This window comes from Pristis pectinata, chromosome 31 (genome assembly GCF_009764475.1).
Source record: "Pristis pectinata isolate sPriPec2 chromosome 31, sPriPec2.1.pri, whole genome shotgun sequence".
Taxonomy (NCBI): Eukaryota; Metazoa; Chordata; class Chondrichthyes; order Rhinopristiformes; family Pristidae; genus Pristis; species Pristis pectinata.
This window is the reverse complement of record NC_067435.1, coordinates 18,385,644-18,409,899: the sequence shown is the minus strand read 5'-3', so window position 1 is coordinate 18,409,899 and position 24,256 is coordinate 18,385,644. Positions and strand designations below refer to the sequence as shown.

At 50.3% G+C, this 24,256-nt stretch overlaps 1 protein-coding gene across 2 annotated transcripts in view; it reads right to left on the bottom strand.

The window, feature by feature from the left end:
- LOC127585015 (asialoglycoprotein receptor 1-like) overlaps positions 1 to 23,627 on the bottom strand; it is a 55,366-nt gene extending 31,739 nt beyond the window's left edge. The window contains exons 1-2 of one of the 2 annotated variants that reach the window (XM_052042123.1): positions 23,140 to 23,627; positions 2,023 to 2,113 (exon numbers count right to left, since the gene is read on the bottom strand). In XM_052042123.1, coding sequence (XP_051898083.1) covers positions 2,023 to 2,086 — 64 coding nt within the window. In that variant the 5' untranslated portion in view covers positions 2,087 to 2,113; positions 23,140 to 23,627. The remainder of the gene's footprint in view (positions 1 to 2,022; positions 2,114 to 23,139) is intronic. The other variant, XM_052042124.1, reaches the window with a different exon arrangement.
- Between the last annotated feature and the right edge of the window lie 629 nt (positions 23,628 to 24,256).

Genomic DNA, 24,256 nt, shown 5'->3' with positions numbered 1-24,256 from the left:
TGGGTACTGAGGCTGGCATTTGCCAGCTGCTCAGTCACAGTGCAGCACTGGCCCAGGGATCCTGGCAAAGGTACTGCAGTGAGTTACTCTGGGCAAAGCACAGTGTGAGAGTGTGTATGTATGTCTGTGTATACATGTGTGTGTGTGTGTGTGTGTGTGTGAGTGAATACATGAGTGCATGTTTCTGTGTGTATGTGTGCACATGAATATGTGTATTTGTGGGATCATGTGCGTGTGCGTGTGCCTGAGTGGGTTTGTCTGTGTGTGTGTGTGTGTGTGTGTATGACTCTGTTTGCATGATTGTGCGTGTGTGTGTGTGTGCATGTTTGCATGTATGTGTGTTTGTGACTGTGTGTGCACACGTTTACATGCGTGCATGTGTTTCCATAAGTATGTGTTTGTCTGTGTGTGAGTCTTTGTTTGTTTGTGTTTGTGTGTGTGTGTGTGTGAGTCTGTGTATGTGTGTTTGTGTTTGTGTGTGTGTGTGTGTGTGTGTGAGTCTGTGTATGTGTTTGTGTTAGTGTGTGTGTGTGTGAATGTGTATGTGTGTTTGTGTATGTGTGTGTGTGTGTGTGTGTTAGTTAGTTAGTTAGTGCTCAGCCAGTTGTAGACACAGTGACACAGCTGGATACTTTGTAGACCACCTCAGAGGGAACCAAGTTGGTGTGAGTCTGGAGTCACATCATGGCCCCCACAGCAGTTTCCCCTCCCTAAGGGATATTGGTGTGTGGACTGGGTACTTTCATCCATCCCAACTTATATCGCTGGATTCTAAAAACTGAATTCAGCCTGTGTTACACGGTGAATTATGATTTCCTGCTGCCTGGTTCACTGCCCCGGCCCTCAGATTATTGTTGGAGTGTGATCCCACGCCCCCACGATATGAGTCAGTCTAATCTTTGTGGGGACATTCCGCAGCTCTGTAGATGGACATTGGTTTTGACGCAGCCACTTCTGGTAGTTAAGCAGCTATTCTTGGGGAGTGAGTGCGTGTGTGTAATGTGTTCCAGATGGTCAGTTCAGGAAGAAAGTTCTGAATAACGAGAAACATTTGTAAAATGAGTAACTGCTGAGTGAGTCACAGAACATTCTGCTGATTTTATAGAGCATCCATTTAAAGCTGAAAGAGAGACCGAGTGGGGTGGGGAGAGGGGTGGGGATGGGAGAGGGGTGTGGATGCATAGAGGAGGGAGTGGGGAGGGAGTGGCGGGAGTGGGGAGGGAGTAGGGAGGGAATGGGGAGGGTGGGGAGGGAGTGGGGAGGGAATGGGGAGTGAGTGAGGAGGGAATGGGGAGGGAGTGAGGAGGGAATGGGGAGGGAGTGAGGAGGGAGTGGGGAGTAGAGAGGGAGTGGGGAGGGAGTGGGGAGTGGGGAGCGAGTAGGGAGGGAGTGGGGAGGGAGTGTGGGAGTGGGGAGGGAGTAGGGAGGGGAGTGGGGGGAGTGGGGAGGGAGTAGGGAGGGAGTGGGGGAGTGGGGAGGGAGTAGGGAGGGGAGTGGGGAGAGTGGGGAGGGAGTAGGGAGGGAGTGGGGGAGTGGGGAGGGAGTAGGGAGGGGAGTGGGGGGAGTGGGGAGGGAGTAGGGAGGGAGTGGGGGAGTGGGGAGGGAGTAGGGAGGGAGTGGGGAGGGAGCGCGGGAGTGGGGAGGGAGTAGGGAGGGAGTGGGGAGAGTGGGGAGAGTGGGGAGGGAGTGGGGAGGGAGCGCGGGAGTGGGGAGGGAGTAGGGAGGGAGTGGGGAGAGTGGGGAGGGAGTAGGGAGGGAGTGGGGAGAGTGGGGAGGGAGTAGGGAGGGAGTGGGGAGGGAGTGAGAAGTGGGGGAGTGGGATGCAAGGGATGGGGGTCTGAGTTGGAGAGAGTTTGGTCAGGGTATGAAGGGTTAGGAGCTCAGGTGGAACAAGAGGGCAGCGAATCAGACTCAAGGGGCCGAATGGTCTCCCCCCGTAATGGATTCCTGTGGGAGATGTGGGGCATGTTTCTCCACGTTCTCCAGCCTCCCCCCAGACACAGGGAGCAGTGTGTAGTGTACCTGTGCTCCGCACATCCTTCTGGCTCTCGTCCTTACCCTGTGGGTCTCCGGTGCTGTCCTTCATCACTCTCCACGCCAGCGATCCTTACACCTGCCCGAGAGGAGAGGGTCAGAGGTGAAGCGGAGCTTTACGTCATTCCAGGGCCCCTCTCCCACCCATCTCAGAGCCCCTCTCCCACACCTGTGTGCTAAGCTTAGTCACGGAGTTAAACAGGCCCTTCAGCCCAACTGGTCCATACCGACCACGATGTCCATTCAAGCTAGTCCCATTTGCCCTCATCTGGCCCATATCCCTCTGAGCCTTTCCTATCCATGCACCTGTACAAGTACCTTTTAAATGTTGTTAATGTACCTGCCTCAACCACTTCCTCTGGCAGCTTGTTCCATATACGGACCACCCTCTGGGTGAAAAAGTTGCCCCTCAGGTTCCTATTAAATCTTTTCCCTCTCACCTTAAACCTATGTCTTTTAGTTCCTAATTCCCCTTCCCTGAGGAAAAAAAAACTACACTCACTCTATCTATGCCCCTTGATTTTATACACCTCTATCAAGTCACCCCTACTCTCCAATGAATAAGGTCCCAACCTGCTCAACCTCCCCCTATAACTCAGTCCCTCGAGTCCTAGCAATATCCTCGTAGATCTCCTCTGTACTCGTCCCACCTCAGTGGCATCTTTCCTATAGCAGGGTGACAAAAGCTGAACACAATATTCCAAATGTGGCCTCACCAACGCCTTGTACGACTGCAACATAACATCACTACTTCTGTACTGATGTCTGCTCAGCACAATTCCAAGTGGGTGTAACTCTGCAGGCTGGACACTGAAGTCAGCATGTGATCACCCTTCCCCACTCCCACCCCTGAATCTCCTGAATCTTCCATTCTGTCCTGAACAACTCTAATTTTAAATCAAAATCAAAAAACCTGCAGACAGTGGATATCTGAAATAAAGTATATCGGTATAATCAGGGAATGCTGGAAACACTCAACAGGTCAGGCAGTGTCTGTGGGAGGAGAAACAGTGTTGCAGTCAGAATAGATCTGACGAAGGGCCTTTAACCTCATACACTGACCTTATTTCTCTCCACAGATGCTGCCTGATCTATATTTTCTGTTTTTATTATCTTTAACTTTAACCTTCTTCAGACTGGGCGACGGAGGAGTAATTTGAACTTTGGGTTGTGTGGGGAACACACCTCCGCGGGTCACTCCCTGCACTCTGAGTGGATTCAGACTCCACTGCAGAGCCCCAGGAAGGAAACCTCAGTTGACTCACCCATCTCCCTACCAAGGGGGCACTGCTTCTTGCCCTTACCCCTTGGTCAATAACCGTGCAGATACACTGTCGTCCTGACCTCTCTCCCTCCATGTCACCTGTCCCATCTCAACCTGGGCCGTAGGTCAGCTGACTGCTGAAGAAAAATGCAAAGAGCATCTTTCTCAGCCGTCCCTGCTTGGTAGTGGTGGAGCAGCCATAGAGCGGGGATGAAGCTAAGGCTAACTTCTCTTCCCGGGCTGATCCTATGGGAGTGGGTGACCAGTGATTTTATACTCTGTCTCTGGTTAGCATTGGCAGCTGGTACCCATGGAGCTACTTAAGGGGAAAGGTGAGGACTATCCCCATCTCCTGTGCAATAATTGTCTGAGTCAACAACACACGCAGGTGATCCGTATGAATTGCAATCTGATTGGGAAAGGGGGAGATGCAATGAGAGCTGGTGTCCTTGTACACTGGCTGCTGGGGGTAAGCAGTGGGCAATTACGAAGCTAAATGGTGCGTTGGCCTTGACAATGAGATCATTCAAGTACAAAAGCAAGGGAGTCTTGTTGCAAGGTACTGGGACCTTGCAACAAACAATCTGCTGGAGAAACTCAGCCGGTCGAGCAGTATCTGTGGGGGGGAAAGGAACCATCAAGGTTTCAGGTCGAATCCCTGCATCAGGATTGCACCAGGTTTGGATTAAGATTTCTTTATTAGTCAAATGTACATCGAAACACACAGTGAAATACATCTTTTGCGTAGAGTGTTCTGGGGGCAGCCCGCAAGTGTCGCCACACTTCCGGCGCCAACATAGTATGCCCACAACTTCCTAACCCGTAGGTCTTTGGAATGTGGGAGGAAACCAGAGCACCTGGAGGAAACCCACACAAACACGGGGAGAACGTACAAACTCCTTACAGACAGTGGCCGGAATTGAACCCAGGTCGCTGGCGCTGTAATAGTGTTACGCTAACCGCTACACTACTGAGCTGAGAGTGTGAGAGGGTGTGGAGTGTGTGGTCTGGGGTAACACAGAATCCAGGGAATTTTTGGAGTCTTGCATTATAATCGCCTAGAACTTGGAACCTTCTGCAGTTCAACCACTTTGGCCGGAACCATTCCTTGTTGCTGTTGATACTGGTTCTTTAAACAATAGAAGGAAATGTGGGGTCTGGTTCTCAACCAAACGTTACTGGGCCTTTTTCTGTGCTGTATGACTCTATGACCACTACAAGGCATAGCACAGGAGTTGTAGGGTGGGGGGAAGGAGATACGGAGAGGGTTTGACTGAGGGATGTATGGAGGTGGTTATTGAAGGCAGGTGACCAAAGGCCTGGCTGACAGAATTGGCTTAAAGTTTCCATCCTGAATGAGCAGTGGAGTGGTTTCAGGAGGAAGTTCAAGTCTGGTCAGCCGAGGGTCCCAGCCGCAGAGGTGGGGCGGATTGACATCAGGGACGCTCAAGCAGATGAAACTGGAGGGGTCCACATACGTCAACAGATGTGGGACAGCAGGAGATGAGGGAGGTATGGAGGGAGATGGCAGAGGAGGTGAGGGGATATGGAGGGGGGAGAGGTAACAAGGGCTAAGGGAGATTTGGAGGAGGGGTTGTGTCAGAGTCACAAGGGCAGATTTCTCCACCACTCCAACTGATATTTGCAAACCTCCGTTGGGGGTTGAGTCGAAAAGTCAGGGATATTGTAGAGAGAATTCCAGAGCTTTGGGCCGGGAGAGCCGAGGACCCCGCCCCCAGCACTGGGGCGGCTGAAATCGGGGAGGCTCCAGCAGCTGGAATGGGTGACTTAGTGGAAGTCATGTTGATGGAGCAGCTGGGAGAATTGGATCCCCCGGGAGCAGGGCTCCATGGTGGGAAATCCAATCGAGGGCAATTGTCGGGAAGGTTAACGGGAGGTGAGAAATGATTTGATGCAAGTTGTGATCCAGAATGGAGCAGTGGAAGATGGAGTGGGGAGGGTGTGAGGGAGGGTGTGAGGGTGGGGGGGAAGGTGTGAGGGTTTGGGGGAAGCTGTGAGGGTGTGGGGAGAGGGAGTGGGTGAGGGTGTGGGGAGGGTGTGAGGGAGGGTGTGAGGGAGGGTGTGAGGCAGGGAGTGGGGAGGGTGTGGAGGAGAGTGTAGGGGAGGGTGTGAGGGTGTGGGTAGAGGGAGTGAAGGAGGGTGAGGGTGTGAGGGAGGGACTGGGGAGGACGTGAGGGTGTGGGGAGGGTGTGAGGGAGGGAGTGGGGGAGGGAAAGGGCAAGGGAGTGGGCGATGGTGTGGGGGACTGTGAGGGAGTGGAGGAGGGAGTGGGGGGTGTGGGGGGAGGGAGTGGAGAAGGGAGCTGGGGGAAGAGGGAGGGAGTGGGGGGCTGGGGGAGGGGCAACACATAAGCAACTGGAGACCAGCAGCGGACACTGGGGCAGCTCTGTGCCTGCACTGGGCCCGACTGCATCTGATCCAGTCCACTCAATTCCATAACTCTGACCGAGCCTGTCAGACAGGTGCCGTCTGCAAGCACAGCTCTCCCACACAAACCCGGCCGGGAGGACCAAGGTGTGGGTTCGCTTCATGCTTTTAAACTTCGATTTACGGTTTTTGCAAATGAGGTTAAGTTTGGCAGGGGAGGTTGATATTAAACAGAAGTGCCTCGTGAATGGCTGGCAGCACAGCTGCCCTGCTCCAGGGAACCAGCTTCCTGCGCCTTTTATACAGTGTAACTGGGAAGTTGTGACTTTGGATCCTTCTGTGCTTGTGTACGGCTCCAGAGTCACTCAGAGCAGGAGGTTTTGCAGACCATTCATCCTGTTGGTCACTCAATAGCTGTGGCCTGTTGGTCACTCAATAGCTGTAGCACTCAGCTCTGAGACACCAGATTATGGGCTTCAAACACACCCCAGTAAATCCCCTCCAGAGACTACAGCTGCCATCTCAGGTGACTTTGAGAGATACCTGGCCCAACTTCAAATCCTGGCACACACAAGCTCCTCGCAGGTTTAAAAGTAGAAAATTATCAGGACATCAATTTTACAGTTGTTTATGGGATCTTGCTGTGCAGATTGGCTTCAGTGTTTCTTACATTTCACTAGTGACTGCACGTTAAAGGCCCCTGATGGGTAATTTCCTTTTATTTCTGAATGTTCACCAGCCGTTTTTCACAGGAGCGCGATCAAACAAAGATCTGGCATCAGGCCTTTTAAGGACATATGAATCCTGATGATCCGAGGCTCCGTGGAAGAGCTCGGCTTCAGGAAACGCCTTAAATTAAGAAAGAGAACGGAAAGGCTCGGGGAGGCTGGGCAGCTGAAGGCATGGCAGCCAGTGGTGCAGCAAGGAACATCTGTATGCTGCAAAGGTCAGAGTGCAGGAGCACACAAATCTCGGAGAATTAACCGAGGTGGACAGGATTCCAGAACAAGAGGAAAATAATGCAGGATCACAGCTTGGCTTGACTGAGAACCAGTGTAGGTCAACGGTCATGGCAGTGATGATCAGAAGTTCTTTCTCTATGTCTCTCTCCTTTATTTCTCACCTCTCTTTGTCCTGTTTCTCTCCCATTTGTCCTCTCTCCCTTCTCTCTCTCTCTCCCCTTCTCTCCCTCTCTTTCCCCTTCTCTCCCTCTCTCCTCTCTCTAGATTCCTTCCCTTTATCTCTCTCTCTTTCTCTCCCTTTCCCCTCTCCAGCTCTCTCCCCTCAATCCCCCGCCCCCACACTCTCGTTCTCTCCCACTCACTCTCCGGACAGGTGGGGGGGGGGGGGGGGGGGGGGTCAGGAAATGGTCGACAGCTCATGTGAGAGCTGAGTTTCGGAAGATTTGGGGAAGAGAGCTCAAAAGTTCGAACTGGAAGCTCCGGCTGTGGGAGGGATCCCAGTCAGTCTCCCCCCTGCCACCCACCCCCCGCCCCCCCCATACAAAGAGGGGGTGAGGGGAAGAGATAAGTGAGAAAGGAAGAAGATAAGAGGGGAGAGAGAGAAGGAGGGGGGAGAGATTGAGTTAGAGGAAGAAAGGACGAACATTTCGTTACTCATTCCTGTGACCATTGACCTACTTTGGTTCTAAGTAAAGCCGAGCTGTGATCTCACACTTCCATCCCTGTTCGGGAGTCCTGTTACAGCTTTGTAACTCTGTTAATCCTTGGAGATTTCTGTGCTCCTCCACCTCTGACCTCTGCAGCATCTAATTTCTCCTCACCCCACCAGTGGTTGCCATGGCTTCAGCTGCCCAACCAGCCTTAGACTCGACGGGCCAAATGGGCTCCTTTGCCATTGTAAGGAGATACAAGAAATTCATATGGCTTTGTGGTTGGTCCGTTGACATGCTCTCCGTCCCAGTGCAACTCTCCATAGCTCTGCCGTATCTGCCTGACACACACCACATCCCCACCCACTCTGTGTAGGGCAGAGCTGCGCTTCAAATGTTCAAACAATTATATCCTGAGAGACTTTCTCCCTGAGAAGAAATTGTTCAAATTTAGTTTCTCAATTATTTGCTCAATTAGTTCAAAGTGGTCACCCAGACTGTGCCTGGTTTTACAATGTTCACAATCTTCTATAGTGGAGAAATAATGCAGATCGGGTGACCACCTCCGCTCAGACCACAGGGTGACCCTGAGCTACCTGTTACTGCCACCATAGTTGTCCATCCCATTCCCACTCGGACCTTCAGTCTGTGGTTCCTGCACAGTTACAGTGAGGCCCAGTGTGAGCTTGAGGAACAGCACTTCACCTTCCGTCAGGGCACCTCACTGCTGCTGGGTAATGCCTCACTGGTGAGACTTAACTCCTGACTGCTGTGGGTTAACTCCTCACTGCTGCCGGTTAACTCCCCACTTCTACTGGTTAACTCCTCACTGCTGCTGGTTAACTCCTCACTTCTACCGGTTAACTCCTCACTGCTGCTGGTTAATTCCTCACTGCTACTGGTTAACTTCTCACTTCTACTGGTTAACTCCTCACTGCTGCTGGTTAACTCCTCACTTCTACCGGTTAACTCCTCACTGCTGCTGGTTAATTCCTCACTGCTACTGGTTAACTTCTCACTTCTACTGGTTAACTCCTCACTTCTACCGGTTAACTCCTCACTGCTGCTGGTTAATTCCTCACTGCTACTGGTTAACTTCTCACTTCTACTGGTTAACTCCTCACTTCTACTGGTTAACTCCTCACTGCTGCCGGTTAACTCCTCACTGCTGCTGGTTAATTCCTCACTGCTACTGGTTAACTTCTCACTTCTACTGGTTAACTCCTCACTTCTACCGGTTAACTCCTCACTGCTGCTGGTTAATTCCTCACTGCTACTGGTTAACTTCTCACTTCTACTGGTTAACTCCTCACTTCTACTGGTTAACTCCTCACTGCTGCTGGTTAACTCCTCACTGCTGCCGGTTAATTCCCCACTGCTGCCAGTTAACTCCCCACTTCTACTGGTTAACTCCTCACTGTTGCCGATTAATTCCCCACTGCTGCCGGTTAATTCCCCACTTCTACTGGTTAACTCCTCACTGCTGCTGGTTAACTCCTCACTTCTACCAGTTAACTCCTCACTGCTGCTGGTTAATTCCTCACTGCTACTGGTTAACTTCTCACTTCTACTGGTTAACTCCTCACTGCTGCTGGTTAACTCCTCACTTCTACCGGTTAACTCCTCACTGCTGCTGGTTAATTCCTCACTGCTACTGGTTAACTTCTCACTTCTACTGGTTAACTCCTCACTGCTGCTGGTTAGTTCCTCACTGCTTCTGGTTAACTCCTCACTTCTACCGGTTAACTCCTCACTGCTGCTGGTTAATTCCTCACTGCTTCTGGTTAACTCCTCACTTCTACTGGTTAACTCCTCACTTCTACTGGTTAACTTCTCACTGCTGCTGGTTAACTCCTCACTGCTGCTGGTTAACTCCTCACACACTTTCATTTCACAACTTCCACACTCTTTTGTCTCTGTTCTCACTCTCTAACAGCTTCCATTCACTCACTAACCAGATAATATGTTTATTGCTTATCCCTGTGGTCACCGCGGTTTCACCCTCTCAGAGACACGCTCCCCACCCTCCCTGCAGCTTTTTGTTTGTCCCCTTCCCAGTTCTGATGAAGAGTCTTCAACCTGAAACGTTAACTCTGTTTCTCCCACTACAGAGGCAGCCTGACCTGCTGAGTGTTCCCAGCACGTTCTGTTTATACATTACAGTGGGGAAACTGCCAAGCTCCCAATGCAGAAGTCACTAAAAGTGGCAAAATTCTGCAGATGCTGGAAACCCGAAGTAGAACAGAAACTGCTGGAGACTTGGACCTCCTCCCTGCTCAGGGTGGGGTTGTGTTTTGGGCAGTGGAAGGAAATAATCCTCCGCACCTTCTCAGGAAGAGCTGAATGCAGCAATGGTTCCGAATATCGCAGCAGGAAAAGGCCGAGAAGCAAAATGAGAATGGAGCTTGTGATCCTGAGCTTCAGGTGCCCGTCTCTTTGATTCTCCAACATCCTTGTCTCTCAGGTCTCTGCCTCTGGCCTCCTCCAGTGAAGCCCAGTGTAAATTCAGGGCACTTGCACCTCCTCCTCTCTCTGGGCATGGTAGGGGCCTCTTGAGCTTCACCATCAAGTTCAACAAGCTCAGATAATCAGCAAGTCATAGGAACGCCGGAAACAGGAACAGCAGGAGACCATTCAGCCCCTCGAGCCTGCTCTGTCATTGGTTAAGATCATGGCTGATCTGCTACTTCAGCACCATTGTGAATGAACTCAGTGGTTGCCTTCACTAGTCGGGGCATTGAGTATAAGAGTCAAGGAGTCATGATGTAGCTGTATAAATTGGTGGGCTGCACTTGGAGTACTGTGTGCAGTTCTGGTCGCCCCATTACAGGAAGGATGTGGAGACTGTGGAGAGGGTGCAGAAGAGATTTACCAGGTTGCTGCCTGGGTTCGAGGGTATGAGCTATAAGGAGAGGTTGGACTAAGTTGGGTTGTTTTCACTGGAGCATTGGAGGCTGAGGGGAGACCTGATAGAAGTTTATAAAATTATGAGAGGCATAGCCAGGGTAAAGAGTTAGAATCTTTTTCCCAGGGTAGAAATGTCAAGTACTAGAGGACGTGCATTTACGGTGAGAGGGGGAGAGTTTAAAGGAGGTGTGCGGGGCAAGATTTTTACACAGTGAGTGGTGGGTGCCTGGAACAGGCTGCCAGGGATAGTGGTGGAAGCAGATACGATAGTGGTGGATAAGAGGCTCCTAGATAGACACATGAATACACAGGGAATGGAGGGATATGGATCACGTGCGGGCAGACGTGTTTCAGTTTAATTTGGCATCATGGTCGGCACAGACATGGTGGGCCGAAGGGCCTGTTCCTGTGCTGTACTGTTCTGCATTCTGTGTACTTATTTCAGTCTTCAACAGCCAACTCCTTATTTTGAGACGGTGACCCCTGGTCGTAGACTCTTCAGCCGAGGGAAACACCTTCCCTGCGCCCAGCCTATGGGGATTTTGTACGTCTCAATAAGATTTCTCTCATTCTTCTCAACACCAGGGAGAATGGGCTTGATTGTTGTAAGTTACCCCTTACTGAAAGTTAATGATAAGTAGAACCAAAGAGTTGATGGGTGTGTGTGAGAGAGAATAAGGAGGGGTAATGAGATTGATGGGATTGTTCTCCCTGGGAGCTAGCATGAGCCCAGTGGGCTGAATAGCCTTCTGATTTGTTACAGGAACATAAGGTGCTGTCTCATTTGTTGAGAATTTCCAGCACTTTCTGTTTTTTAAGAAAAGCCAGTACTTAGATATAAAAGTAATCGAAGTGAATGGAATTGTTTGGTGGTGCTGAATACCGAAGGAAGGTTTGTGTTTGAACATGGGCTCCATGCATCATGAACGCAACAGAAGTTCACAAATTAATCCACTGACTTGTTCAAGGAAGGTGAGGGAGAGGATCTTCCTGTATTGTTTAGGATGTTTAAAGGAGGTTGGTAAGGCTGCATCTGGAGTACTGTGTACGGTTTAGGTCACCCTATTGGAGGAAAGACACCGCTATGCTGGAAAGAGTGAAAGAAGATTTACAGGAATGTTGCCAGGACTTGAGAACCTGAGTTATAAGGAGAGGTTGGGCAGGCTAGGACTTTATTCCTTGGAGTGTAAGAGATTGAGAGGTGTATAAAATCATGAGGGGCATGGATAGGGTGAATGCACATTATCTTTTTCCCCAGGGAAAGGGAATTTAAAAAAAGTTCAAATTAAAGTTTAAGTTTATTTTCGTAGACATGCACACACAGGGTAGGCCAGAGGACATAGGCTTAAGGTGAGAGGGGAAAGGTTTAAAAGGGACCTAAGGGGTAACTCCTTCACCCAGAGGGTGGTACATATATGAAACGAGCTGCCAGAGGAAGTCATTGAGGCAGCTTCAATAATTACATTTAAAAGACATTTGGATAAATAAGATATTAGATATTTAAGATATTTATTTATTGGTCACATGTACATCGCAGCACACAGTGAAATGCGTCGCACTCTGCCGGCGCCAACATAGCATGCCCACAGCTCCTAATCTGTAGGTCTTTGGGATGTTGGAGGAAACCGGAGCACCCGGAGGAAACCCACGCTGATATGGGAAGAATGTACAAACTCCTTACAGACAGCAGCCAGAATTGAACCCGGGTCGCTGGCGCTGTAATAGTGTTACACTAACCGTTACGCTATTTAGAGGGATTTGGGCCAAACATGGGCAAATGGGACCAGCTGGGATGGGCATCTTGGTCGGCATGGACCAGTTGGCTGTAGGGTCTGTTTCTGTGCTGGATGACTCCATGATTCAATTGGGTAGGTGACGAAACTGGTCTGGAAATTGCCTTACTACATTTAATGTCCTTAGAAGTGTGTTGTGAGTCACCTTAACACTATTTACAGAAGTTCAATAAACAATGCAATCTTCTGTTTCAAGTTCCCCTGTGAAGATTCCCAGGAAGTCTCCCCATGTAATGCTGCTCTCTGGCACTTTCAACGTGCACGGTTGTCTTGGGCCACTGCAAGTTCTTGCAGCTGCTACACTTAGCCTAGCAGCTGCATCCGAGGCAGCCAGCTCTTTCAAGCAGCATCATCCAGTCAATGGGGAGCGCTGCTTCTTGAAGGATGGAAGCTGCAGTAATGAGAGAGGGAGTAGGAGGTGGTGCAGGAGGTCTGAAGAGGCTGGTGAACAGTATAGAACATAGAACACTACAGCACAGTACAGGCCCTTTGGCCCACAATGTTGTGCCGACATTTTATCCTGCTCGAAGATCTATCTAACCCTTCCCTCCCACATAGCCCCCTATTTTTCTATCATTCATGTGTCTATCAAAGAGTCTCTTAAATGTTCCTAATGTATCTGTCCCCACAACCTCTGCCGGCGGTGTGTTCCACACACCCACCACTCTCTGTGTAAAGAACTCACCCCTGACATCCCCCTTATACCTCCCTCCAATTGCCTTAAAATTATGCCCCCTAATGTTAGCCATTGTCATCCTGGGAAAAAGTCTCTGACTGTCCACTCGATCTCTGCCTCTTATCATCTTGTGCACCTCTATCAAGTCTCCTCTCATCCTCCCTCTCTCCAAAGACAAAAGCCCCAGCTCACTCAACCTATCCTCATAAGACATGCAACATCCTGGTAAATCTCCTCTACATCTTCTCTAAAGCTTCCACATCCTTTCTATAATGAGGCGACCAGAACTGAACACAATACTCCAAGTGTTGTCTGACCAGAGTTCTATAGAGCTGCAACATCACCTCGCCGCTCTTGAACTCAATACCCCGACTAATAAAGGCCAACACTCCATACGCCTTCCTAACAACCCTATCGACCTGCACGGCAACCTTGAGGGATCTACGGACACAAACCCCAAGATCCCTCTGTTCCTCCACAGTATGCGCAGGGGGCATGGTCCTTGTGTATGGGAGCATCTTCCTGGGCTACAGGCAGGTGCTTCAGGCAGTGGTTTGCTGGGAGCTCTCTTTACCAAGCAATATTACACGGGTGTCATCTCTACTTGCCTCCAGATCCCCACGGACACGCTGCTCAAACCTTTGGACTAGAGGAGAAGCCGATTCGGTGTGTGAGTTGGGCGACCTCGGTAAAGCAGCAGTGAGCAGCGGACTGTGAGGTGAGGCAGAGGTCCGAGATGCGGTGAGAGTGACCGTCGGGGAAAGCAGTCCCGGCGCAGTCGTTAGGCTGGAGGTGACAGGAGTGTTGGGTCCTTGAAATAACTTTTTCTGTCTCAGTCACAGGGAGAGACTGGACCGGCTGGGTTTGTTTCCCTTCGAGGAGGAAAGCTGAGGGGTGAGCTGTTGGAGGCATATAGGATTATGAGAACGGTAGATAGGGTAGATATTTTTCCTCTTAGCAGAGGTGAGTGCAACCAGAGGCGGTGGGTTTAAGGTAAGCAGTAAGATTAGAGAGGATGGAAGGAAGATTTTATTTTCACTGAGAGGGTGGTGGGACTCTGAAACAGACTGCCTGAGAAGGTGGCGGATGCAGAGACTCTCGCAACATTTAGGAAACATCTGGGCAAACACTTGAATCACCCAGGCACTGCAAGCTACGGAACAAGTGCTGGTGAATGGGATCAGTACGGATGGGTACTGGATGGTCAGCATGTACATAGTGGGCCGAAGGGCCTACTTCTGTGCTGTTTGACTCAGCGATGGCTTCTTCTAAGGCGGTCCCTGGGGATCGATGATGCCTTGTTTCTACTCTGGTTTTGCAGGAGTTGAGGCTGACGCGGGAACTGCCGACCCTTCTACGGAGGTACTGACGGGCTGGACACAAGCCACGAGGTTGTGAGGCGGTGCACTCCCTCTGCCTCTCACACAGCTCTCTGTCTGCACCTGATGCATCGACCTGGGGCTCTCCCTCCCACCTGAATGCTCGTCGTCCACTTTGAGCAATCGTGGACCAGGGATTCGCAGTGGGGACGTTACACTCTTTAAGCAGGCTCTGGGGCACTTCCTGAATCATGTCTTCTGTCCGCTGGTAATGTCTTCCCCTGATGGAGCTTGGAATAGAGTGTCTACTTCAGGAGTCTGGTGTCAGGCATGTGAAGGATGTGGCCTACCCGTCGGAGCTGACTGAGTATAATTAGAACTTGTCCTGTGAGAGGAGACTAACATTGGCAAGCCTGGCTGGCTCAGTCAGTAGATCATTTGCCCCAGCCTCAGGGCCGTGGGTTCAACACCCGGGTTGGGTGATGATTTTCTAAGTTACAGGATTTCAGGGGAAAGAGGTTGAGTGAAACCTGGTTGATCAGCGAGCAATTGTTTACATGTGTGATTGAATATCACACAGGAGATGAATTCTGGGAGCTGTTGACATAAATTGGGAAAGTTTTGTGTTGGAAATAAGACACTAGAGCAAACAAAAATCCTGTCTTAAAGTCAGGAGTCAAAGTTTGTACCACTGCTATTGTGTGATGTTACTCCATAAATAGAGCTCCTCAGCATCCTCTTGCCTGAGATGTGGCCAGTATTGTTCTGTTTTGGGACAGGCCTGTTTTCTACCACAGGTTGCTTTCCCCTGAGGTGTGTGAAGGAATTTTGGGTCTGCGTTTTCCTTCTGTGGGGAAATGTCAAGGGGGTGGGTTAGGTCTCGGTCTGGTGTGTAATCAAGAAACTTGTTCTCAAACAAAAGCTGCTGGAACTCGAGACCTCTCCACCTGAAGTGCATGGGTGTTGGGTTGGAAGGAACTTTGAAGGTTTTTGTTGGGTGGAGGGTGAGAATGGACAATGACCTCCCGTTCCCGGTGGCCCTGGATCCTGAGCAAAGTGCTGGGATCAGTGACAAACATCTCCCCATTAATCACCTTGTGCTGAGCATCCAGTGAGCTCAAAAGCTCTGATCATTGGCAACAAGTTAGTTACTGAGCAAGTAGCTGAAATGACCCTGCTCCAAAAACTACGACTATATTCCGGCGTGTGAGGTATGATTCCTGCCTATGTTGATTTATTCTTCTCAACCCTAATGACCAGCTTCACCAGGGCACTTTGAGGCCATACTCAGTCAAATGCTGCCCTGTTGTCAAGGGCAGTCACTCTCACCTCCTCTCTGGGTCCCTGGACTGACTGGGCTGTACTTAACTAGATCGGGTTGTCCTGCTTCTCGTGGGCAGGATGTCCCTGGGCAAATTCCACATTACCAAACAGATACCAGTGATGGGGCTGGAGCAGACAGTCCTGGAGTGATGGTCTTCAGCACTGCAGTGAGGACAGAGTTTGCCCCTTGAAGCCTTTGCTGTCTCTGGTAGTCTCGGCCATTTCCTGCCAGTCAGGGCTGGTTCCGTGATGGTGGAATGTCAGGAGAGGGCTAAGGTGGATCACCCACTTGGCACCTCTGGTGAAGGGGACGGTGAGTGCAGAGTTTTGATTTGACTCATTGGTCGTGGGGTCACCTCCCTCTGCTCACGGCGCGCTGTGTGTGTGTGTGTGTGTGTGTGTGTGTGTGTGTGTGTGTGTGTGTGTCAGATCCTGTGTTGCTGCTTCACCAGCTTGGCACCTGAGTTAGCTGCTCCCAGCATGCCCCTCTGCTCTCCTCATTGACCCAGGATTGTTCCCCTGTGTTCACGGTAACGGTGGGGTGGGAGATGTGCCGGGAACATTGTGCTGCTGCATATTTCTACTGCTGGGTGCCCAATTTTGAGCCTGACTCTATCCCATTCTGCGGAGTGTAATGGTCACACAACATATTAACGCGTGGTCTCAGTGGGACCTTGTCCCAAAAGGACTGTGCTGTAGTCACCCTGTAATGGAAGAGTCTGGTTGTGGCTGGGAGTATGAATGGGTCACGCTGTTACCTGACCAACCCGAGGGACAGCTCTCCAAATTTAAGCACCAGCCCCTCACCAACCCTGAGGAGGACTTTGGCAGGTTGACTGAGTGAGAGCCTCTTCACTGTGACTGCTGCTGGCACCTGGTTGAAACCTGGTTCTATTACTGTCGCTTCACACTGCAGTTTGATACAAATGAATGGATTGGCGGGTGATACTGGTTAGAGGTTAACCACACCCAGTAGTGGGCCTGAAGTCACACACAGACCGGAGCAGGCGAGGGTCCCTGAAGGATCTGACGTCCTACTCCCTGTTTATAAACTTTCCAATGGGCATGCCTTCCTTTCTAGCTGATCCTGGGCAGATCAGCTGGCGGGGGTATTAATCTCTCTCTGCTTCAATCTGAGGTTCCCACCTGCTTTAAGAAGACCACTATCAACCCGTACCTAAGAAAAACAAGGTAACATGCCTTAATGACTACTGCCCGGTGGCTCTGACATCCACCATCATGAAGTGCTTCGAGAGGCTGGTCATGGCACGCAGACAACCTCAACCCACTGCAATCTGCCTACTGCCGACACAGATCTACGATGGATGCCATCTCCCTGGCCCTACACTCATCTCTGGAGCATCTGGACAGTAAAGGCACCAAGACAGACTATTGTTTATTGACTACAGCTCTGTCTTCAATACTATAATTCCAAGCAAACTTGCCACCAAACTCCTAGATGGGACTCAACACCTCCCTTTACATGTGGATCCTTGAGTCCCCGACCAACCGACCACAATCAGTAAGGACAGGCAACAACACCTCCGGCATGATTATTCTCAACACTGGTGCCCCATGAGGCTGCGTTCTCAGCCCCCTACTCTACTCCCTATACACTGATGACGTTGTGGCCAGATTCTGCTCTAACTCCATCTACAAGTTTGCAGATGACACCACTGTAGTGGGCCGAATCTCAAATAACAATGTCAGAGTATAGGAAGGAGATAAGACAGCCTAGTGACATGGTGTCATAACAACAGCCTTTCCCTCAATGTCAGCAAAACAAAGAGCTGGTCATTGACTTCAGGAAGGGGGCCGGTGCACACACTCCTGTTTACATCAACGAGGCTGAGAAGTTTGAAAGCTTCAGGTTCGCAGGAGTGAACATCACCAATAGCCTGCCCTGGTCCAACTACGCAGATGCCACGGCCAAGGAAGCTCACCAGCACCTCTACTTCCTCAGGAGGCTGAAGAAATTTGGAATGTCCCCTTTGACCGTCACCAATTTTTATCGATACACCATAGAAAGCATCCCATCCAGATGCATCACAGCTTGGTACGGCAACTGCTCTGCCGCTGATCGCAAGAAACTGCAGAGGGTTGCGGACACAGCTCAGCACATCATGGAAACCAGCCTCCCCTCCATGGACTCTGTCTACATTTCTCACTGCCTCAGTAAAGCAGCCAACATAATCAAAGACCCCACCCACCCCGGACATTCACTCTTCTCCCCACTGCCATCAGGTTCTTGAACCGACCTGAAAAACCCTAACACTACTTCAGACTTCACTTTCTCTCAATTTGCACTAGTGGACAATTAGGAAGGTTGTCAGAAACTACAGGGGGATCTTAATCAGCTGAGTAAGTGGGCCGAGGAATGTCAAATGAAGTTTAATGTGGATAAGTGCGAGGTGTTGCATTTTGGAAAGTCAAATCCAGGTAGGGCTTTCACAGGTAGGGAGTGTTGTGGAACAGAAGGACCTCGGAGTACAAGTACATGGTTCACTGAAAGTGGAGTCACAGGTAGACAGGCTGGTGAAGGCTTTTGGCATGTTGGCCTTCATAAGTCAGGGCATTGAGTATAAAAGTTGGGAGGTCATGGTGTGGTTGTACAGTACGCTGGTGAGGCCACACTTGGATTATTGTGTTCAGTTTTGGTCACCCTGCTACAGGAAAGATGTGATTAAACTGGAAAAGATGCAGAAAGGATTTACAAGGATATTGCCAGGACTTGAGCGACTGAGTTATAGGGAGAGGTGGGTAGGCTAGGACTTCATTCCTTCGAGCCTAGGAGATTGAGAGGTGATCTTATAGAGGTGTATAAAATCATGAGAGGCATAGATTGAGAGAATGCACTCAGCCTTTTTCCCAGAATTGGGGTATCACGAACTGGGGGGCATAGGTTTGTGAAAGGGGAAAGATTTAAGAGGAACTTGAGGGTGGTATCCATGTGCAATGAGCTGCCAGAGGAAGTGGTTGATGCAGATACAATAACGACTTTTAAAAGACAGCTACATGGATTGGAAAGGTTTAGAAGGTTATGGGCCAAACACTGGCAGATGGGACTAGTTTGGATGGGGCATCTCTGTCGGCATGGACCAGTTGGGCCGAAGGTCCTGTTTCTGTGCTGTGTGACTCTGTGACTCTGGTGTCATCAGGTTTATCTTGTCGTGCAAGTTATGTATAATTTATGTTAACTTAAGTCTATGTTAACTTGTGTGTGTACTGTACGGTGCTGCTGCTGCAAAGAGTTAATTTTCACTGGCATTTATACCCTGGGTATGTACGCCTGTGACAATAAAGTCAAACTTGAACTTGAACTTGGAGGCACTGGAGAAGGTGCAGAGGAGATTCCCCAGAATGTTGCCTGGGGTGGAGTGTTTCAGCTGTGAGGAGAGACTGGAGAGGCTGGGGTTGTTTCCCTGGAGCGGAGGAGGCTGAGAGAGGTGTACCGAATTACCTAGATAGGGTAGACAGAAGGAAACCTCTTCATAATGAATCCCTCTAAAATCAGAGGACATAGGTTTAATGTGAGGGGTGAAAGGTTTAGAGGGATCTGATGAAATGTTTTTCACCCAGAGGGTGGCTGGGATCTGGAATGCACAGGCGCAGACAGAGGCTCTCACATTATTGGAATTGGTATTGGTATTGGCTTATTATTGTCACTTGTACCGGGGTACAGTGAAAAACTTGTCTTGCAATGCCGATCGTTCAGGTCAATTCATTACACAGTGCAGTTACATTGAGTTAGTACAGAGCGCATTTATGTAGTACAGGTAAAAACAATAACAGTACAGAGTAAAGTGTCACAGCCACAGAGAAAGTGCAGTGCAATGAGGTGCAAGGTCACAACAAGGTAGATTGTGAGGTCAGAGTCCATCTCATTGTATAAAGGAACCGTTCAATGGTCATTAAATATTAAAAAAGTATCTGGGTGGGCACGTGAATGGCCAAGGCACAGTAAGCTATGTGCGAGTAAATGGGATTACTACGGATAGATCCTTGATGGTCCACATGGACATGATGGTCTGAAAGGCCTGTTTCTGCGCTGTATGACTCTGTGACTCTATGAGGAGGATGATACACCTGTGACAGGTGGAGGGCATCCAGGATGAGACTGAGGTCTCGAGGTGGTGGATTGATGAAGTGTAGAGGCCCAATGTAACTGCTGGAAGGAGAGGATCACCTCGTAAAGATCCCACCCACCCGTCCTGCCAGTCCCCCTCACTCCATCTGGGGAAGAGTCTGTGGGTCCACATTGGGCCCATTCAGACACCTCAGAACACTCAAGAACTGTAGTGGACATATCCAGTCTGCAATGGGCAGGTTGAGTATGACACACACATAATGGGTCAGGGGATCAACTTGTCTGTAATGAGTGTGGGTCAACCCTGTAATGAGTATGGGTCGTGCTCGTCGTGAGTGTGGGTGATGCCTGAGAGGGAAAGTTGAAGGAAGGTAATGAAATGGGTGCAATGGTTGTCGAGGTGACGTACATGTAATGGTTGGAGAAATGTCCCCAAAGGTTGGAGTGACGTGTATGTGATGGTTGAGAGGGTGATACCTATGTGATTGTTGGAGGAGGGGAAGGAATGATTCAACTGTAATGGTGGGGGAGGCGCATACCACTTCCGGAGTGGATAAGAGGGCTGGTGCACAGTTGGTGGGCGAGACCACTGACCCCTGTTTAATGGGTGACAGGTCATGACACGTCTGGAATGGCTGGGGGTATGAGGTCTGTGGAACGAGTGAAGGGGAGGGACTGCTCACAACTGGCTGGAATGAATGACTTCTCTGCAATGGAAGGAAGGAAATGAGAGACTGCAATTGCGGAAACACTGAGTGCTTGCAATCACACCCCGCCCCGTGCAGAGCATGTCATTCCCTTCCACCCATTACAGGTGTGTACTGGATGGCAGGGAAACAATGAAATGTTTTAAAAAGGTTGGGGGTGGGTTGTAGAGCAGGAGCCAGTGAAATATCCAGTCTGCAATGGGCAGGTTGAGTATGACACACATAATGGGTCAGGGGATCAACTTGTCTGTAGTGAGTGTGGGTGAACCCCGTAATGAGTATGGGTCGTGCTCGTCATGAGCGTGGGTGATGCCTGTAGTGAGTGTGGGTCATGCCTGTAATGCCTGTGGGTGACCCATTTTGAGTGTGGGTGACCCCTGTAACGAGTGTGGGTCATGCCTGTAATGAGTGTGGGTGACCACTGTTATGATTTTGGGTGACGTCTGTAATTAATGTGGGCGACCGCTGTAACGAGTGTGGGTCATGCCTGTAGTGAGCGTGGGTGATACCTGTAATGAGTATGGGTGACATCTGTAATGACTTTGGGTGACCCCTATAATGAGTGTGGATGATGCCTGTAATGAGTGTGGGTGACTCCTGCAATGAGTCTGGGTGATGCCTGTAATGAGTTTGTGTGACCCCTGTAATGAGTGTGGGTGACGCCTGTAATGAGTGTGGGTGATGCCTGTAACATGGCGATGACCCAGCTGTTGGTGTTGGGTGTGTGACATGTGCACTGTACTGGGTTTGTGGTACTGTTGGGTGTATCAGACGGTCAGTGTATTGTGTCTGGCACTGACATCTGTGACTCTCCCCACCCCAGTGGAACTGGAGGCGTCTCTCGATCGAGCCTGTTTGGGGAACTTTCCTGCCTGCTCACAAAGGGTTAACGTGCAGGCGCCGGCCCATTCAGCTGTTCCAACCTCGGTGGTGATCTCTCTCCTTACACAGAGCAGTGCTCACGTTGCCTTGCGTTGGGGGTTATGGAGGCTGCTGGGCTGGGCCTGCCGCCACTCACTGTGTTGCCAGGTGTTGATTGTGTTGGGAAACATGCAGCGAGAGTCCTGCTCTGGAACAGGAAGGTGCCCCCTCCCAGGCCTCTGGCATCAGAACCACAGGCACTGAATGTGGTGACAGGCGGCTCCTGGAACCGAGCTCCCCCCGCCCGTGTTTGGAGGCCAGTCACCCCACACCCACAGGCTTTCTCTTCAGAGCTCAGAGGCCCCTGAACCCTAACCTTGACCCCCAAACTCTCACACTGACCCCTGAACCCCAACCCTGACCCCTGAACATATCCTGACCCCTGAACCCTAACATTGAACCCCTGAACCTCAATCTGACCCCTCAACCCTAACCCTGACCCCCAAACATTCACCCTGACCCCTGAACCCTAACCATGACTTCGGAACCTCACCCTGACTCCTTGAAAATCACCCTGAACCTTGACCTTCCTGAACATTGATCCTGACCCTCTAATGCCCACTCTAAACTTAACCCCTCACCGAGCCCTTGAATCTCACTCTGAACCCTGAACAGTGACCCTGAACATTGGCCCTGACCCTGATCATCACCTTGACCCTCTGAATCTCACCCTGACCCTAAATTTCACTGTGAACCCCTTCCCCACTCCTCCCCAACCACTCTGCAGCCTGACCTGAGCCAACGCCCCTTTGTAAAGTGAAGCCCGGTGTCCCGAGTGGGGCGGCGCTGGGAGCGTGCACAGACACGCACACACACACACACACACACACACACACACACGTACACACACACGTACACACACACACGTACACACACAGACACACATACAGACACAAATGAACATACAGACACATACATGCACATAGACACACAGAAACATGCACACACATACATACACATACACACTCACGCACGCACATGTACGCACATACAGACACACACACATACAGACACGCTCACAGACACAAACACACAGACACATACACATGCATAGACATATACCCACACAGACACACACACACACAGTACAGGCACATACAGGCACATGCACACAGACACACACGGACACAGACAAAGATACAGACAAGTACACACACACAGGCACACACAGAGACACACATACTCACACACAGACACACACACAGTCACACACACAGACACACCCCCACGCACACACAGATACACACAGAGACACACAGGCAGACACACACACACACAAACACCGAGACCCACACAAACACACAGAAACATACACACAAAAACATATACACACAGACACACAAACACAGTCACACACCCACGCACACACAGAGGCACACGCAGACACACACAGGCAGACACACAGACACACACAAACACTGAGACACACACAGGCACACAGAAACATACACACCCAGACACACAGACACACACAGACATAGAGACACAGAGACACACACACATGAACACACACACCACAGACACAGACACACAGAGACACACAGAAACATAAACACACACACACACACAGACACACACCCACGCACACACAGACACACACAAAGACACACAGGCAGACACACACACACACACAAACACCGAGACACAGAAACATACACACACAGATACACACACAGAGACACACACACACATAGAGACACACACGCACACACACAGACACGCAGAGACACACAGAAACACACACACACACACACACACACGGTGCCCCGCCCTGCCCCGGGCAACGAGTCCGCAGTCTCTCCCGCATCTCGGGCTCAGTCCCAGTGCGACCGCAGCCCCCGTGCCGTTGGTGTGGAGTTAGCGGAGCTCCCATACCGCCAGTGTCAGCCGTCAACCTACCTAACCCCCGAGGTGTGAGACACAGAGCACAGCCACTGTCGCGCCAGTCTTAACATAACATCCAGAGCTGCGATAGGAATTCATGAAGTAACTGTTTAACTCACTGGCAGCTTGCAATCTCCAGACTAACCGACCATGGGATACCTTTCAGTGCAAAGAATAAGATGCATTTTGCATTTGAAGGTTTGCAGTAATCAGATCACACTTACAGCTCTGTGCCGAGTGTCCAAGCACGCTGTCACCCAGAGACTGACCGATGTCCCGCCGTTAATTTCTCTCTGCAGCGGGAGGTGCAGGTCCGTTCACACAGGAACACTTCCAACCAACTTCGACAAAGAACCTTCACCCGGCGCTTTCCACGCAACCTGACTCCCCAAGCCCTGCCTCTCGCCACTCCCACCAGGCAGTTCCCCACCCGCACCCACTCACTATTTAACTGTTGCAAACTCTTTGACTTTTCTACCCAGCGGCCGGCACCTCTTTTAAGGTGAGCGCCTTCCTATGTATCCTGATGTGGCCAGGAGGCAGGCTCCCTGGGTGTGAACATCCAACGCCTCCTTCCCTCCGGGTCTGCAACCCTCAGCTGTAGACCACAGCAACTGGCCAATGCTGAGGAAGTTCAGCATGTCCTGGATGACCCTCACCAATTTTTACTGATGCACCATAGAAAGCATCCTATCTGGATGCATCGCAACTTGGTAAGGCAACTGTTCTACTCAAGACAGCAAGAAACTGCAGAGAGTTGTGGACACAGCTCAGTGCATAATGGAAACCAGCCTCCCCTACATGGACTTCCTCTACACTTCCTGCTGCTTGGGGAAAGCAGCCAACATAATCAAAGACCTCACCCTGTCATTCTCTTTTCTCCCCTCTTCCATTAGGCAGAAGATACAAACGCTTTAGAACACATACCACCAGATAAGTGAAAAGCTTTTATGTGCAGGCCATCCAGATAAACCATTTCATCATATCAGTACATTGAGGCAGTACAAGGGAAAACAATAACAGAATGCAGAATAAAGTGTTACAGTTATACAGAAAGTGCAGTGTAGGTAGACAATAAGGTGCAAGGGCCATGATGAGGTAAGTTGGGAGATCAGGAGTTCATCTTTATCAAGGTCCATTCAATAGTTTTACAATAGTGAGGTAGAAGCTGTTAAAGATGAACTCTTGACTTCTCAATCTACCACATCATGGCCCTTGCACTTTACTTGTCTGCCTGCACTGCACTTTCTCTGTAACTGAATATTCTGTATTCTGTTATTACTTTCCTTCTGCATTTCCTCGACATTAGATAAGATAAGATATCTTTATTCATCACAGGTA